General features: G+C 44.9%; 1 protein-coding gene across 5 annotated transcripts in view; it reads left to right on the top strand.

Moving 5' to 3' along the window:
• The first annotated feature begins 2,733 nt into the window (after positions 1-2,733).
• Positions 2,734-15,342, top strand: part of LOC147577104 (uncharacterized) — a 164,796-nt gene continuing 152,187 nt past the window's right edge. For all 5 annotated transcript variants that reach the window (XR_015256021.1, XM_086720598.1, XM_086720599.1 and 2 more), the window contains exons 1-2: positions 2,734-3,193; positions 4,090-4,388. Coding sequence is in view for 4 of the 5 variants with exons in the window: in XM_086720598.1 (XP_086576724.1) it covers positions 3,031-3,193; positions 4,090-4,388 (462 nt within the window). In the remaining variant the exon portion in view is untranslated. The remainder of the gene's footprint in view (positions 3,194-4,089; positions 4,389-15,342) is intronic.

The following is a 15,342-nucleotide window of genomic DNA, read 5'->3' as shown; positions in this document are numbered from 1 at the left end:
ACAGCTTTCCCCAGGTGATACCATGTACCTTAAAGGTGAGAACTACTGTATTGGATAACCTTTTAAAGTAGTAATTTATTGATCCACATGTATGTTCTTTAAAGAAATTCTTTAAAGTAACAAGTTCTTTTAGTTCCTAAAAAATACTGGGGCATATAATTTAGTCTACCGTTATACCAAATTACTGAAGCTTTATTAAATGATCATTTTATAGGCTCAAACTTGGTGGTTTCTGCTTCCATTGTAACAGAAGGAAATCAATAATCCTGTCAGAGGAGGGGAAACTGTGGACTTTCAAATCTCAAACAGAAGGTCAAAAATAACCAAAGCTTTTAAGGAACTAATTTTACATGTTTGCATAAAATTTATCATTCAAGACAAAATGCTATTCCCTTTTTAGGTTAGTGTTGTTTTTAAAAATTTTTTTTAATGTTTATTTTTGAGAGAGAGAGCAAGAGCGAGCATGAGTGGTGGAGGGGCAGAGAGGGAGACACAGAATCCAAAGCAGGCCCCAGGCTCCAAGCTGTCAGCACAGAGCCTGATGCAGGCCTTGAACTCGTGAATCGCGAGATCATGACCTGACCAGAAGTCAGACACTTAACAGACTAAGCAACCCAGGCACCCCAGGTTAGCGTTTTCTGATGTGAGAAAATTATATACTTCTAATCCACTTACCAGTACACAACATTGTTACATTCTTAATTTTTGTACCTTCTCATTATGCAGCACTAAGATCCTGGGAGGGGAGGGCAGGAAGGGGCAATAATGTTTTGACCAAAAAAAAAAAAAAAAAAAAAAAAGTTTCTATGATTGTGTTTTCCTAATAAGTCTCTTCCAGTAGTATTTTAGGAGAACAGTGCCAAAGATAGTTATAATGTAGAAGGGCCAACTATGTGATGTATTACAGCTTCTCCAATTGCATGTGGTAGGAATCCCGTGGGGATCTTGTCAAAATGCAGACTATGATGTAGCAAATCTGGGGTGGGGCCTGAGACTGTACTTCTAACAATACCGGTGTTGAGATGCTGCAGGGCCACTGATCACATTTTGAGTAGCAAAGGATTAGATGGTTCTTTCAGGACACCTTTTTGTAAACTCTCATTTCAATGACTCAAAACATCAAATGGTCTGGTATAAACAATAAGAGGGGTGATTTTGTTGGCAGTCCTGATTTGCTAATTTGAATCATCTAAAAGAGAGACATCAAAAGGTCAAAATTATTCATAGATCCATCACTATCGGGAAGCTAATCGGGAATGAAGTCATTTAAGGCAAAAGCAAAATAGTACCACAAATACCTCAGATGACTACTAGGGCAAAATTTTCAAAATGTTGCAAGCTGTCTGCATGCTTGAAGTAGCAATTTGCATGCATAATTAGGTGCAATCAACAGTTTTGAAATGTAATATATTTTCTGAGCCCATATTTACTTATGACAGATGCAAAAAAAATATCTGTGTCCCCCCAAAAAATAGAAGGGCAGAGAAAGAAAAATATTTGCATTTAACAGTGGGACTCTTTGCAAGCACATACCTAAATTTAGAACAGATTTAGTGGAAGTATTGTATCTTTATTTTGATTTAATCTTCATTTAAGCCTTGAAAGAAGTTCACAAATACATTCGAAAGTGACAAGCATGTAAGAATAATAACTTACTGGTCGGCTGTTCCAGATCCTGTTGGGCCTGACATGCAGTTTTTACTTCTACACTGGAAGGAAAATCTGACAAATTCAAAACTTTATTGCACAGAACACCACACCGACTTTCTTCCTGCCTTCAGAAGGGACTTCATTCTTTGAAGATACCAAATACCTTTGAGAATAATTTATATAAACAGATTAAACTGACGATTTCTTCTTCCTAAATCAAGGTCCTCAGATGAGTGTCACGGTGAATTTCTATCACCTTACTATTTTCAGCATAACAGGTTATGATTGTGGAGTGCTCACTGTGCACTAAGGCACTCTGCTAAGGACTTTACACAGATCTAATATACCGTTGTAAAAATACTAGAAGAATTGATTTATAACAATATTCTGGGGAGGAGATGGAGAGTAAGGACTTCTTTGGAGGCACATAGCTCTCTAGATTTTTGGCTGGTATATTACTGCCTAAAGGGTCATATGTCATTTAGAAGTACAGTGGATTTCATACCAATGCAAGCTCATTTTATTTTAACAAGTTCCCAAATTCGAAAATGAGCTTGAAATCCAGTTTTCAGAAACTCTGAAGAAAAGCAAATCAGTAAGTCAGTCCCCAAACTTTTTCTTTCCAAAAGCATGCTCGCGTTGCAATATCCAGATTGGCTGTCTACACCGATTAAATTAAAGTGGCAATTAATTTCGGTCACATTTACAGGCAGAGTCAGAGATTAAGAGATTGCATTGACGGATAGGACCTAATGACGTGTCCTTGTGTAACTGCATGTATTGAGACAGTGTGTCTTGATATGGAAAAGTCTTTAAGTTAGTGCAAAGCAGTCACGAACAATGCAATTTTCTAGTTTCATTAGGTAAGCGTTATCTGCGATGCATTATATGTTATGGGTGGGGTGGGGGGAAGCCACCCTCTGCTAAGAAATGCATGAATAGTTCATTTATCTGCTGATCCATTTGGGGGCATTATGGAACTCAAAGCCCAGAACAATGGGCTCTATTTAATATTAAACAGGTTCTTAATAACCTGCTATTTCTCTCCACAGCTGCTGGAGGGTCCCCTCCTGGAAGCGCAGAGTTGCAGGAGCAGTTCCCGTGAAGTTGTAAGCTACTCCCCAGGACCAAGCGGCGTTAAATTTAGAAGTCATGCTGATCACCTGACTGTCGGCGAGCCCCGATTTAAGAAATTCCAAGTCTACCCTTGTCACCTCTATCTGTCTATATTTGCAGACGCAGCTCGCCGCCCGGCCTGGGGTCACCACCCGAGCCTCCTGGAGACCTGCCCTGCGGAGGACGCCCTTCCAGCACCGGAGGGCTCGCCACTTGGGAGCGGCGGCGCCCAGTTGGCGCCCACCCCGGGACACACAGCAGTCAATGCCTGGCAGCGACTTCTCGCTTCGCCCTCAGCCTCCCCCATCGACCCTCTCTGGCCGACCTTTACGCCCAACTCGGGCGCGCTGCGAGCCTCGCGTCCTCGCCGTCCACGCGGGGCCCCACCCCTTCCCGGTTCCTGCCCGCGATCGGGTCGGAGGCGAGGGTAGGTCGATCTCCTGCCCGGAGCCGGCCGCCGGCTCCGCTTCTTCACTCCAGTTCTCCGGCGCTGAGCCGTGCGGCGCGGAGCCGGCGGCGGCGGAGCCGACCGAGGCGCGGGAGCCCGGGGACACACTCACGCACGCTCCGGAGGGCTGACCCCGGAGACGCGCGCGGCGCGGCGCGGGGGGCGGGGCGGGGGAGAGCGGGCCGGCGTGGAGGTGGGGGTCGCCCGGCCTTGGGGGTGGGCGCGCCGGCCCCCGGCCCTCCGCGTGCTCGCCTCCTGCCAGTCCTCGCCGCCACCACCTGGCGCAGGTCGGAAACCCCTCCTTGCCTTGGCTCCTCGGCGCCGGGGCGAGGGCAAAGGTGAGGGGTCGGCGCTTGGTCGGCGGGCGGGGATGGTAGGGCTCACGCGCACCTGGCCGTCCCCATTCCTGTCCGTTTCGCCCGGCCGTTCTTCCAGTAACTTTGTTCCGAAGGTTGGAGGGGAGGGGAGACGCCGAGGGGCCCCAGGAGAGGCTGCAAAGCACCGCGAATCTGGAGGCCCGACTGGAGAGCAAGTCCCCGGGCGGCCCCGGGGCTGGGCGCGCGGCTGGGAGGCGTCGCCGCCGCCGCCGCCGCCGCCGCCGGGATGCGCTCTGCTTAGCGGGGCTGCCGGGGGCGCCCGAAGGCCACCGCTCCAAGGACACGCGGCCCCCCGCGCCCCGCGCGCCCCGGCCCAGACGCCGCCAGCGCCGGAGCCGAGCGGGCGAGCGGAGCCGCGGGGAGCGCGGGCGAAGGGCGGCAGGAGGGAGGGCGCGCGGGAGGCGGCCCCTCCTCGGCGAGCCATGCGTGCCACGGGCAGCTGAGGAGCCGCCGGGCGCCGCTGCCAAGTCCCCGCTCCGCTTTTGTCTTGCCCTCCAGTGAATGGGAAGATGGAGATGGATGTTGAGGGAGTTTCTCCGCGCCCGGAGCCCATCCCCCGCTCCCAGGGGGCTGGCGGAGCCTGCCAGGCGCCGCCACAGCCGCCCCAGCCCCAGCCCCAGCCCCCGCCGCAGCCGCCGCAGCAACAGCAGCAGCAGCAGCAGCAGCAGCAGCAGCAGCAGCAGCAGCAGCAGCAGCAGCAGCAGCTGGCTCAGGATGAAGTGCCCGGCGAGAGTGCTGGCGTGGAGGACAGCGACGATCCCGAGGCGAGACCCAACAGCGAGAAAGGAGAGAGCAAGGTAGGTCCACAGTGTTGGAGCTGTGACACCTTTTGGACAAAACCGAGGATCTCTCGTAGTGGCTGTCACTTTAACCCCTCCGCTCCCCCCACCCCTTCCCTCGTTTGTGTGGCGGTGCGGGTTGCAGAGGTGGGGAAGGCGTGAGATCGAGGGGAGTCGACGGGAGAGAGTGACTTTCCGAACTGGAAGGCGTGTGCCGGAGCCTGTCCTGGTTTCCGTATTCAGAGGTGTGTGCAGGGAAAAGTCTTCTGGTACTTGCGGTGTGATGCCCGGGGTAGAGCAGGGCACTCGGGAAGAGCCGTGTGGGGGGACCTCTGGTTGCCCACACAGTCTGACCAAGGCTTCTTGAGATGATGTAGGTCAAGGGGAAGCGTGTCTTCAGGAGCTGCCAAGTGGCTTCTGAGACTCCTTGGAGGGAGGTGACATCAAGCTTAAGATGGCAACAATGGGAGCAAAGTTTGGCTCCTTTGCAGAATGGAGAGCACTGCCTAACCCAGCTCTAAAGTCGAGGCCCTCCTCCTCAGCTGGCCCCCTCCTCGCCAGGAGGGCCGGGACCAGGTGCCTGGCAGCAGAGGAGCCCTGGAAATCTTTCGCAGCCCTGCTGTGTCATTGTAGACCAGGGGATAGCTACTTCTTACTGTGGCCGGGGGAGTTCTTCAAGTAATTGGATTCCAGTAAGAAATGGCTCAGATGCCATCATTCTCTGGTGCTGATGTTTCTTCTGGAGAAAATTGGGAAGTGAAGGAAACGGCATAGAAAACAACGCTCTGGTAATATGATTGGAGTGTATTTATTACAGCTTTGTCTCTGAGCCTATTTTTCCATTCACGCTTGGAGTTCTGTTTTGTGCAATGGAAGCTAGCGTTGTTTAGTTGTATCTGTGTCAAGCGTACACGTGTGGTTGTGAATACATTTGGAAACTGCCTGCTAATGTTGGGGAAGAGTTGGTGCAACAAATGAGAATAGTGGAACCAAAGAAGGGTCTGTCCCAATACTTTCTTACTTTGCATCACTTAAGGAAGCTACAACAAAATAGCTACTTGGGCTGGTTAGAAGAGAATTGCATGCGTTGAGTGCTTCCGTGAGTGCTCCTCCTACAAGATTACCTTGGTTTCTGTTGGACCTTTCCGAAGGTACTAGTGGATTAAACAAATACCTGAAACACAGTGGGATCATGTGGAGTGTTGCTGTTCTGTATTTGGAGACAAGCTCACTTAACAAGTTGGTATTTGCAAATGTTCCAGATTGCCTTGCATTTTGAAACTGAGGTAAGGATTGACATTGTTGTTTATCTGCCCAAATCAGTATTGTAATTTAAATGGCAGTCGACCATGGAACTTGGAATCTGGGCGCACACTAGACCCAATTGGAGTGCCTTACGAATGCATACAGCATTTACATTGTAAAAACTATGATGAATTTTAATAGTCCACTATCCTCTGCTTTCCAGTGGCTCTTGATTTCATGAATATTTAATTCTGTCATGACTGCATATTTACTACTTTAAATGACTGTGTGCGCTCAGTTTTATGAAATAACCATAACTGAGCATTGTATTATCGAGTCAAACTTAAAGTCTCTTTTGCAGAATAGGTGTGGGGAATAATTAAAATACACAGCCGGTGCTGCCGTTTCCGTATTGTTGGTTCATATGCCCTGAGCATGAGAAATTCCTGCCATCAGCAAAAAATCTGTGCTTATTTGTTTCCCTTTGATGCACCATGCAGACTGTCTAATGTTCTACCGTTTGTGAGGAATAAGGAAGGCAACGCACTACAGAATTACAGCAGGTGAAGACAGGCCTGAAAGCGGGTTGATTACATATCGTTAATTAGCATGTTCAGTTAATTGAGTATTCCACTGATGTGATTTGCTTTAGGTTTGTCTGCAATTTCTTGAGGTGGAAACAAGATACCACTTTTTTCCCTCCAGGTGTTTGCCTTAAAAAAATTGTGTTGCATCCTTCTCTTAAGCCAGAAATCAGCTGTTTTAACCCTTCGTTTGCTTCTGGCGCTCTCCCACTGGTTCTTCTGAGTTTGAGGTGTTTCAGACTTTAATAACTCTTTTTGTCTTTGATGGATGCCAAGGCAAGTTATCAACTGATTTTTCTGAGCAAATCCTGGTTTCATTAGTGGGAGGGCCTTTGGATGTCTGACCAAGTTATTCTACTAAGATCTAAATGGAAGACAAAGTGGGATAAAATGGAATGTGGTTTTACCAAGCTGCTTGGGGTGAAGCGGGGATATTCGCGTGATAGGATTTAAACACAGTAACGTACAAATATAATGCGGTGAACTATTGTGGTTTTTTTCACTTGTGAAAGTAATAAAATATGAATTTTGAATACTCTATCTTAAATCCTCCTCTAAGCAAGGGTACTGTAAATAGAATGTCAGTGGATATGACTCCTCTCTCCCTCAAATGAAGTGTCCAGGGAGTAATGGCTTTTTTTTTCTTTTTTTCAGTTTCTGATTTGGGGCCATGATTTACTTTCTCATGAATTTACCCCAGTTGTCTTATTGGAGAAGAAATCAGAGCTTAGTGCCAGATCAGCTTGTCTCCTGAATTGAAAGTTTATGCTTATACATCCTCAGAAAGTCTCTGAAATAGGAGGAAAGGTTAGAAAACTGGATCAGTCAAAGGATTTTTTACACCAGAGTTTCATGATGTGACTGGCACTCTCTGTTCCTAGAATAACAATGCCTGATCCCTCTCGACCAACTACTCTTTGGAGAAATGTTTTAAAGCAGCTACATGCTATGTATGCTTTGATTCCATGAATTGGAGTAGACCCTAAATCGACCATTTATTTCTCCTCTGTGCTTTCACGCAGGTTTATGTTAAACCTTTGCAAAAAAGTTTCCTTTTTGGGGCGCCTGGGTGGCGCAGTCGGTTAAGCGTCCGACTTCAACCAGGTCACGATCTGGCGGTCCATGAGTTCGAGCCCCGCATCAGGCTCTGGGCTGATGGCTCAGAGCCTGGAGCCTGTTTCCGATTCTGTGTCTCCCTCTCTCTCTGCCCCTCCCCCATTCATGCTCTGTCTCTCTCTGTCCCAAAAATAAATAAACGTTGAAAAAAAAAATTAAAAAAAAAAGTTTCCTTTTCTTGCAATGACATCCAAAGACAATGTGGTCTCTCCCTTTTGGGGACCTAGTGAGGTATTTTCTCACCCGTTATCTCAAGCACTTAGTCATCATGTCAGAATAGAGTTTCTCTAAACTGTACAAACCTCTTTTTTTCTGGTCTTGCAGATAAAGATGAAATGGTCATGCCCTTGAGTAAGAGACCTTCCCATCCTCGAAAGAGTTCCCGACCCTGGATCTGATCATCCCCAAAAGTTTCTTGCAGAGTTCTCTGTAGGCCTAAGATATCCCATTAAGAAATGTGCCTTTTAAGACCCCTCTGAAGTGCTTTGCTTATGCCGAGTGGCTCTTGGATAGGTATTTCTGAAACTTTCTTTGGAAAAGTTAAAAAAAGAAAAAGTTCCTTGTGTTGAGGACCAGCACCTAGTAACTCACTCCATTTGTGTTATGTAGTTACTGGTACAGATGTGTGAATTCTTCGCCTGATCCCAGATGAGTGATGTAAATGATTCTTTCTTGTCTGCTTTAGCTTCATCTCATTCATGTATTCTCAGCTTTTCTCCCCTCGTCTTCCCGCCGTTCTCTCACACACAGACATGCATACCATTTACCGTGAAGCATAAATTTATGGACCAGATGCGAGGTATCGTGATCAAGCGCTCTTTTTTGTTAAGTTCTCATTAAAGCTTTGGTTTGCAGAATATGTTTATTCTTGTGGTTTTGGACTAGAGAGACTCTGTGTTGCTGCCACCAATGATACTTCATTGATGAGCATGACTCAAGATTCTCATTTCAACTGCATTTCATCAGTGATGCTGTCTAAATCATCAGTCTTACAGAGGATGTAATGTTTATTTATTTTTGAGAGAGAGACAGAGTGTGAGTGGGGGAGGGGGCAGAGAGAGAGAGAGAGAGAGAGACAGACAGACAGACAGACAGACAGAATCTGAAGCAGGCTCCAGGTTCTGAGCTGTCAGCACAGAGCCGGATGCGGGGCTCGAACTCATGAACCGCGAGGTCATAACCTGAGCCGAAGTTAGACGCTCAACCGACTGAGCCACCCAGGCGCCCCATTTTTTAAAGCCTTTAATTTTGAAATAACTTCAGATTTATAGAAGAGTTGCAAACATAAGACAGAGAGTTCCCATATACCTCTTACCCAGCTTCCCCTCACGTTAACCTCCTTCTTAATCATGCTCTGTGTATCCCAATGAAGAAATTAACGTTGATACAGTACTTAAGCTAAACTTGTCCAGTCAACTTTTGTTGAGTGAACGTGCCAGCATATTGATGTTCTTCATTTTATCCTTTTAGTATTTTCTTTACACCTGAAAGGTGTTTGAGAGAGTATTTAAGAGCCAGGTTTAATTGGGGTTAACTATTCTCCCTTTTCTTCTGGTGGGCTGGAGCAGCTTGCAAAATACAAAGGTTGAGGTCCCCCGAGCTGTGCATTCTGAGGCAGTGAGCCCTATGGGAGTTACACCTTTGGCAAAGCTCTTGAGTGCTGTTAACTTATGGGGAGTGAGAGTCTTCTTTTTTTATTTTATCCTGAAAAATATTCCTGTGCCAGGTAAGATAGGGTTTGTCAGTACACAGAGGACAGCATAGTCTCAAGTGGCAAGTAGAGGAGAAAAGGCAATTGATAAAATCAAGACAGTTCACTTTGATGCCTAACCCCTTGGGTGTTTGTTTCTGGCGTGAAAAATAATGGAAGCCCTTTCATTTTTGTGTTGTATTAGCCGGGTGAACTCTGATTTCCAGCACAGAAGCGGAAACTTGCCCACGTTAGGAAGGATGTCATTGTGATCAAGTGTGTTGGCTTTCTGATTAAGAGAGAAATCAGTAAGACCTGCATTTGCTCTTGGCTCTTTTATTGCTCTTAACCTCAGTGAGATCCTGACCTTTCCAAATCTCAGTATGTTCATCTGTAAAATAGGCATAATTAATTTTGTATGGCTTGAATGAGATAAGCTGTATACAGTTTGTAATTCAGTGCTTCATAGGTACTGACTGCTTGGTAATTGTGATTATTATTGTGATTATTATTATTATTGTTCGTATTGTGATCCAGGGTTCTGAAAAGGAGAATGAGTTGGGGCTCCAAGTTCAACTAGAATTTTCAGTTTCCTAGAGGATTGTGGGGCTGGAAATAATACAGGTATACTATTTTGGAATCAAAACAAGTTGGTGCTCATTAACCTGATTTTGCCTTGGGGAGCCTTGAGGTCCTTTTCTGGTGGGAAGGAGGTTAGGAGAGAATTGTCCTTTATCTTGACTTGTCAGTGGACCTCTCCTCTCTTATCAGGAAAGCGAGGGAGGACCTGGATAGAAGGCCCCCACATCCCAGTCCAAGCCCCAGGGGTACACTCAATAATAAAATAAAATAATAAATAATAAGTAATAAATAATAAGACAATAATAAAGCAAATGAATTGCCCTGCTTTTACACATTTATGGCTTTTTAGGAGAAGTAGGTGGCAAATTTTAAGACTTAAAAAAATGAGCTAAAAAGTTGTATTTTTTAGGCCTCTCTGTTTGCAAGCAACAGAAACTGACTTTAATTTGAGCAAAAATGCATTTTATTGTAAGGTTGTAAGGTAATCGCAGAATCAAAGGAGAAATGATACACCTGGTTTTGAGAAACACTAAATCCAGGGAATCTCAGAAGATCTATGTAGTAGAAGGTGATGAACGGTTTCTCAAGGGCACTGACACAAGAGGAATAAATTCCAGTCATCTTTTTGCCTTTCTGTCACTCTGCTCAAGAGCCAGAGTCCATGGCAAGGTTATCTAATTGACCTTGCTTGGATCAGATAGCTGCGTCTTGGTCAGGGAAGTAGTGGGCATTACATTGCATGTTCTTGCGGTTTGTATTCTTTGGAAGGGGTACAGTTCAGGGTGGGGTGGGGGTGGGGAATCAAGGTGCTGTTGCCAGCTCAGGGAGACTGGGTATCAGGGGCAAAACACCTGGTATAACTCCCCTCCTGGAGAGGACTAGAAGGCAGTGGGAGGAGAGGGGGACAGAGAGGGAGGTATTAAGGGAGGGAGAGAAAAGAAAAAAGAGAAATGGAGGCAAAGAGAAGAGATGAGAACCAGATGGGCAGATACAGAGGCAGAAAAATACACTTACACAAGAACTTGGAATATTTTTTTTTTTTTTAGCATTTATTTCCTACCATTTGAAAACAGAGAATACAGAGGAAAATTAGGTATTCTATTGCTTGTGTATAGGTTAGTTTCCCCACTTATAAAATGAAATTAGTGATACATTTCACATCTGCTGAACAGATAATCTCAGGATGAATGTGATGGGGCTCTGATGTTTTAAAATATGGATCGTCCATGGAACTCATGTCCATTAGAATGAAATACATTAACATTTTTTGTGTCTGCCCCTAAATTAAAGCAAGTTGGTTTCCTGCTCCAAGCCCTAATGCATTTTCTTTGACTTTGGAATCTACATGTCAGGATATTTCTGTTTTTACATTTGGACGTGACCTCCTGCAGAGGGAGTCCTATAGGAGGAGCCACCATTTTCCTCATTTTTGGATGGCTGATGTTGGGGGTGAGCTGTTCATTCCTGCTCACATTCTCTTCCAGCATCACGCCTGGCACTTAGTGAGTGGGCCCTTAGTAAACAGCAGTTTACATCGAATGGTGCCTGGATGTGTCAGTCAACACTCATTATACACCTCCTAGATGCTGGGATTGCAAAATTGAAAGAGAAACCCACAGTGTCATGGAGGAGGCACACTTATGCACAGATCATGATGCTGTAGGACATGAGGACCATCAGAGAGATGAGAACATAAGGAAATTCTTTACAAGTGGGGCCACTTCACACACTTTTTTGCAGCAAAGTGTTGACCTAACAGGCACTGGAAGTAGCCAGATGAAATGAGACTGGGCAATATGGAGATTCTAGCTAATAAACGAATCCCCTATTCTTGGTTTGCTCTCCCGATAACCAAAAGTTCAAGTCAAGCCCCATTCGCAAAACCAGTGGCAGAGTTGACCCTGTCCATCCTCCCATGCTTCATCCTCCATCCGTTTCCCAGGATTGCATCCTCCTTCCCGGGTTAGACCCCTTGTATTTTACAATCTATTTGCTTTTAAAAGTAAGATTTCCTGGCATAATTTGCAGGTAGTAAAACTCACCCTTTAAAAAAAACTTTTGTTTTTTTGTAACATTTATTCATTTTTAAGAGACAGGGAGAGACAGAGCATGGTGGGGGAGGGCAGAGAGGGAGACACAGAATCCGAAGCAGGCTCCAGGCTCCGAGCTCTCAGCACAGAGCTGGACGCGTGGCTCGAACCCACGAACCGTGAGACCATGACCTGAGCCGAAGTTGGACGCTTAACCAATGGAGCCACCCAGGAGCCCCAAAACTCACCCTTTCTAAGTGTACAATTCCGTGAGTTTTGACAGTTGTGAATACTTGCATAAAGGCTACTTCAAACAGGATGTGGAACGTTTCTATCACCTCCAGAGACTTCTGTTGTGTCCCCCTGCAGACAGTTCCCTCACTCCACCCCAGCCTTTTCCAAAATTTCATATACATAAAGTCCAATATTCTACAGTCTTTTGCACCAGACTTCTTTTGCTTAACAAAGTGTATTTGGTAGTCACTCGCTTTGACCTTTGTACCAGTAGGTTTCTTTTTCTCACTGCCTAGCATTTCATTGTGTAGAAACACCACACATTGTGTATCCATTCACCTGTTGATGGATATTTGGGTTGTTTACAGATTTCAGGCCTTTATTAAGAAACAGTTTTTTGTGGACATACATTTTCATTTGTCTTGGGCAAACTCCTAGGGATGGGACTGCTGGATTGTAGGATAAGTGTATTTAACTTTATAAGAAGCTGCCAGCGTGTTTTCAAATATAGCAAATGTACCGATCCAGCGTGCATTCCTGCTGTCAGTGCCTGAGAATTCCAGTTGCTCCCTAACATCGTCAACACTTGGTATTGTCAACATTTTTAATTTTAGTTATTCTAGTAGGTACGTAATGATACTTTGCTGTGGCCTTAATTTGTGCTTCCCTAATGACAAGTGACGTTGAACATCTTATGTGCCTGTTGCCATCCATCTGTATTTTTCTTTGGGGAAAAGTCTGTTCAAATTTTTGATGGGTTTAAAAAAAAATTGGGTTGGTGTATTCTTATTATTGATACAGCCTATTGTTTTCGCATAGGTTTAGAGTTCAGAAACCCTGGTGGAAGTTTGAGGAGATTACAAAGAAAGGAAATTTTGAGTTTCCTTTCTTGGGGGTTTTTGGCGAACTAACATTTATGGGGTGTTTTTCATGTGCCAGTCATGGAGTGAGGTAGATTCACATTGGGTGATCTCATTTTATTCTCCATGGTAATCCTGTGAAATAACTATTATTCGTCCTGAGGTCACACAGCTAGTATATGGCAGAGGAAGAATTTAAATTTAAGTCTGGCGGACTCTTTCTCTTTCCACTTCATCAGATGTGACTCCAGGCCTGTTCTCCACAATTTACTGGTTAGGTTCCCAGCCCAGACTGCTTTCTCTGCTCTGGGTGTTTTAAAAGCAGCCCTTAGGTGAAATAACACTGCTGGCATTGACATGCAAATCAGGACATTGAGCTTAAGGCAAAAAGAGTGCTCCCAGTTTTATTTCAGTCCCGAAAAAACCCTATCCATTTCATAAGGTAGAAAGGTGAGAATTCTCCAGAGAAGTAGAAGGTTTGAGGTATGCATTTACATTTTAGTACCCAAAGATGTCCATCTCACTCAGCTAAATTGTGGTGCTGTGGTTACCCACAGGGCTAGGGTAGGACTAACCCCTGGGAGTCAGATCCCCGCTCAGACCCCAGTTTTGACCCTGCAAGCTCTGAGGACTTTGGGCAAACCACATGAACACTGGTTTGAATCCTCTTATCAGTTAAGGTGATTGGTAAGTCCCTAGTTATTGCCACATCTGAGTGTTACGAGGATTGAATTGCCTGGAGAGTGACCACTCATTCGCTCCCAGGACAGTAGGTCACTCTGATCACAGGACACATGCATAAGTTGGTGGACCATTGCAGACTCTCGGGATATGAGAGCTGTCACTGTTGAAAGTGCTTTGGGGCATTCAATCCATGAAGTCTGAAAATGACTCATTCTATTTCAGAACTAATGAGGCCCTGTGAATGATTCCAGGTTCTCCAGATTGACTTAAAAAATAGTTGAAAACAAGACTCTGCATTTGAATTGGACGAATGTCATAACTTTTCTGAATAAGTGGCTATAGAACTTTCCAAAGCAGCTCTTTATGGCCTCCCACTCCGAAGTAAGTGTGTTTTAGGAAGTTGCTGAGAAGGTCTCCCTGGCTAGAGAAGAAGAGGCTCTTTGGGGGGGGGGGGGGCCTTCACCGGCAGGACAAAAACCTCAATAAAAATTTTTTTAAAATGCATGGGTGGAGGGGCGCCTGGGTGGCGCAGTCGGTTAAGCGTCCGACTTCAACTAGGTCACGATCTCGCGGTCCGTGAGTTCGAGCCCCGCGTCAGGCTCTGGGCTGATGGCTCAGAGCCTGGAGCCTGTTTCCGATTCTGTGTCTCCCTCTCTCTCTGCCCCTCCCCCGTTCATGCTCTGTCTCTCTCTGTCCCAAAAAAATAAATAAACGTTGAAAAAAAAAAAAATAAAATGCATGGGTGGAAACTTCTAGAGGAGAACACAGGCAGTAACTTCTTTGACGTTGGCCATAGCAAACTGTTTCTAGATATGCCTCCTGAAGCAAGGGAACCAAAAGCAAAAATAAACTACTGGTACTACATCAAAATAAAAAGCTTGTGCACAGCAAAGGAAACAAATCAACAAGTCTAAAAGGCAGCCTGTAGAATGGGAGAAGATATTTGCAAATGACATATTCCATAAAGGTTAGGATCCAAAATATATAGAAAATGTATAAAACTCAACACCCCAAAAATGAATAATCCAATTACAAAATGAGCAGAAAACATGAATAGACATTTTTCCAAAGAAGACATAGATAGCTAATAGGCACATGAAAAGATGCTCAACATCAGTTATCATGAGGGAAATGCAAATCAGAACTACAGCGAGATATTGTCTTATACCTGCAAATGGCCAAAATCGAAAACACAAGAGACAAAAGCTGTTGGTGAGAATGTGAAGATAGGGGAACCCTATTGCACTGTTGGTCAGAATGCAAACTGGTACGGCTGCTCTGGAAAACAGCATGGAGACTGTTAAAAAGAACTACAATTCTACAATTGTACAACTAGGTATTTACCCAAGGAATACAAAAAATACTCATTGAAAGGAATACATGCATCCTAATGTTTATAGTAGCATTACCTACAATAGCCAAATTATGGAAACCACCCAAGTGTCCGCTGAATGATGAGTTGATAAAGAAGAAGTGGTAATTTTGTATATATGTGTACACACACACACACACACACACACACACACACATCAGCCATGAAAAAGAATGAAATCTTACCATTTGCAACGACATGGATAGAGCCAGACAGTATTATGCTAAGTGAAATAAGTCAATCAGGGAAAGACAGATGCCATATGATTTCGCTCATATGTGGAATTTAAGAAACTAAACAAATGAGCAAAGGGAAAAAAAGAGAGGCAAACCAAGAAACAATTCTTAGCTATAGAGAACAAACTGATGGTTACCAGAGGAGGTAGGAGTGGGTGGGGGGAGTGTTAAATAGGTGATGGGGATTCAGAGATGCCCTTATTGTGATGAGCACCAGATGTTTTGGAAGTGTTGAATCACTATATGCTACACCTGAAATTAATATTACAGTATGTTAACTGGAATTTAAATAAAAACTTAAAAAGAGTCAAAAAAATTGCATGGTTGGTGGAGTTGGCA

The sequence above is a fragment of the Puma concolor genome, chromosome C2, assembly GCF_028749965.1.
Source record: "Puma concolor isolate L17-30 chromosome C2, mPumCon1.1.hap2, whole genome shotgun sequence".
Lineage (NCBI taxonomy): Eukaryota > Metazoa > Chordata > Mammalia > Carnivora > Felidae > Puma > Puma concolor.
The sequence above is the reverse complement of the archived record's forward strand: the minus strand, read 5'-3'. Positions and strand labels throughout refer to the sequence as shown.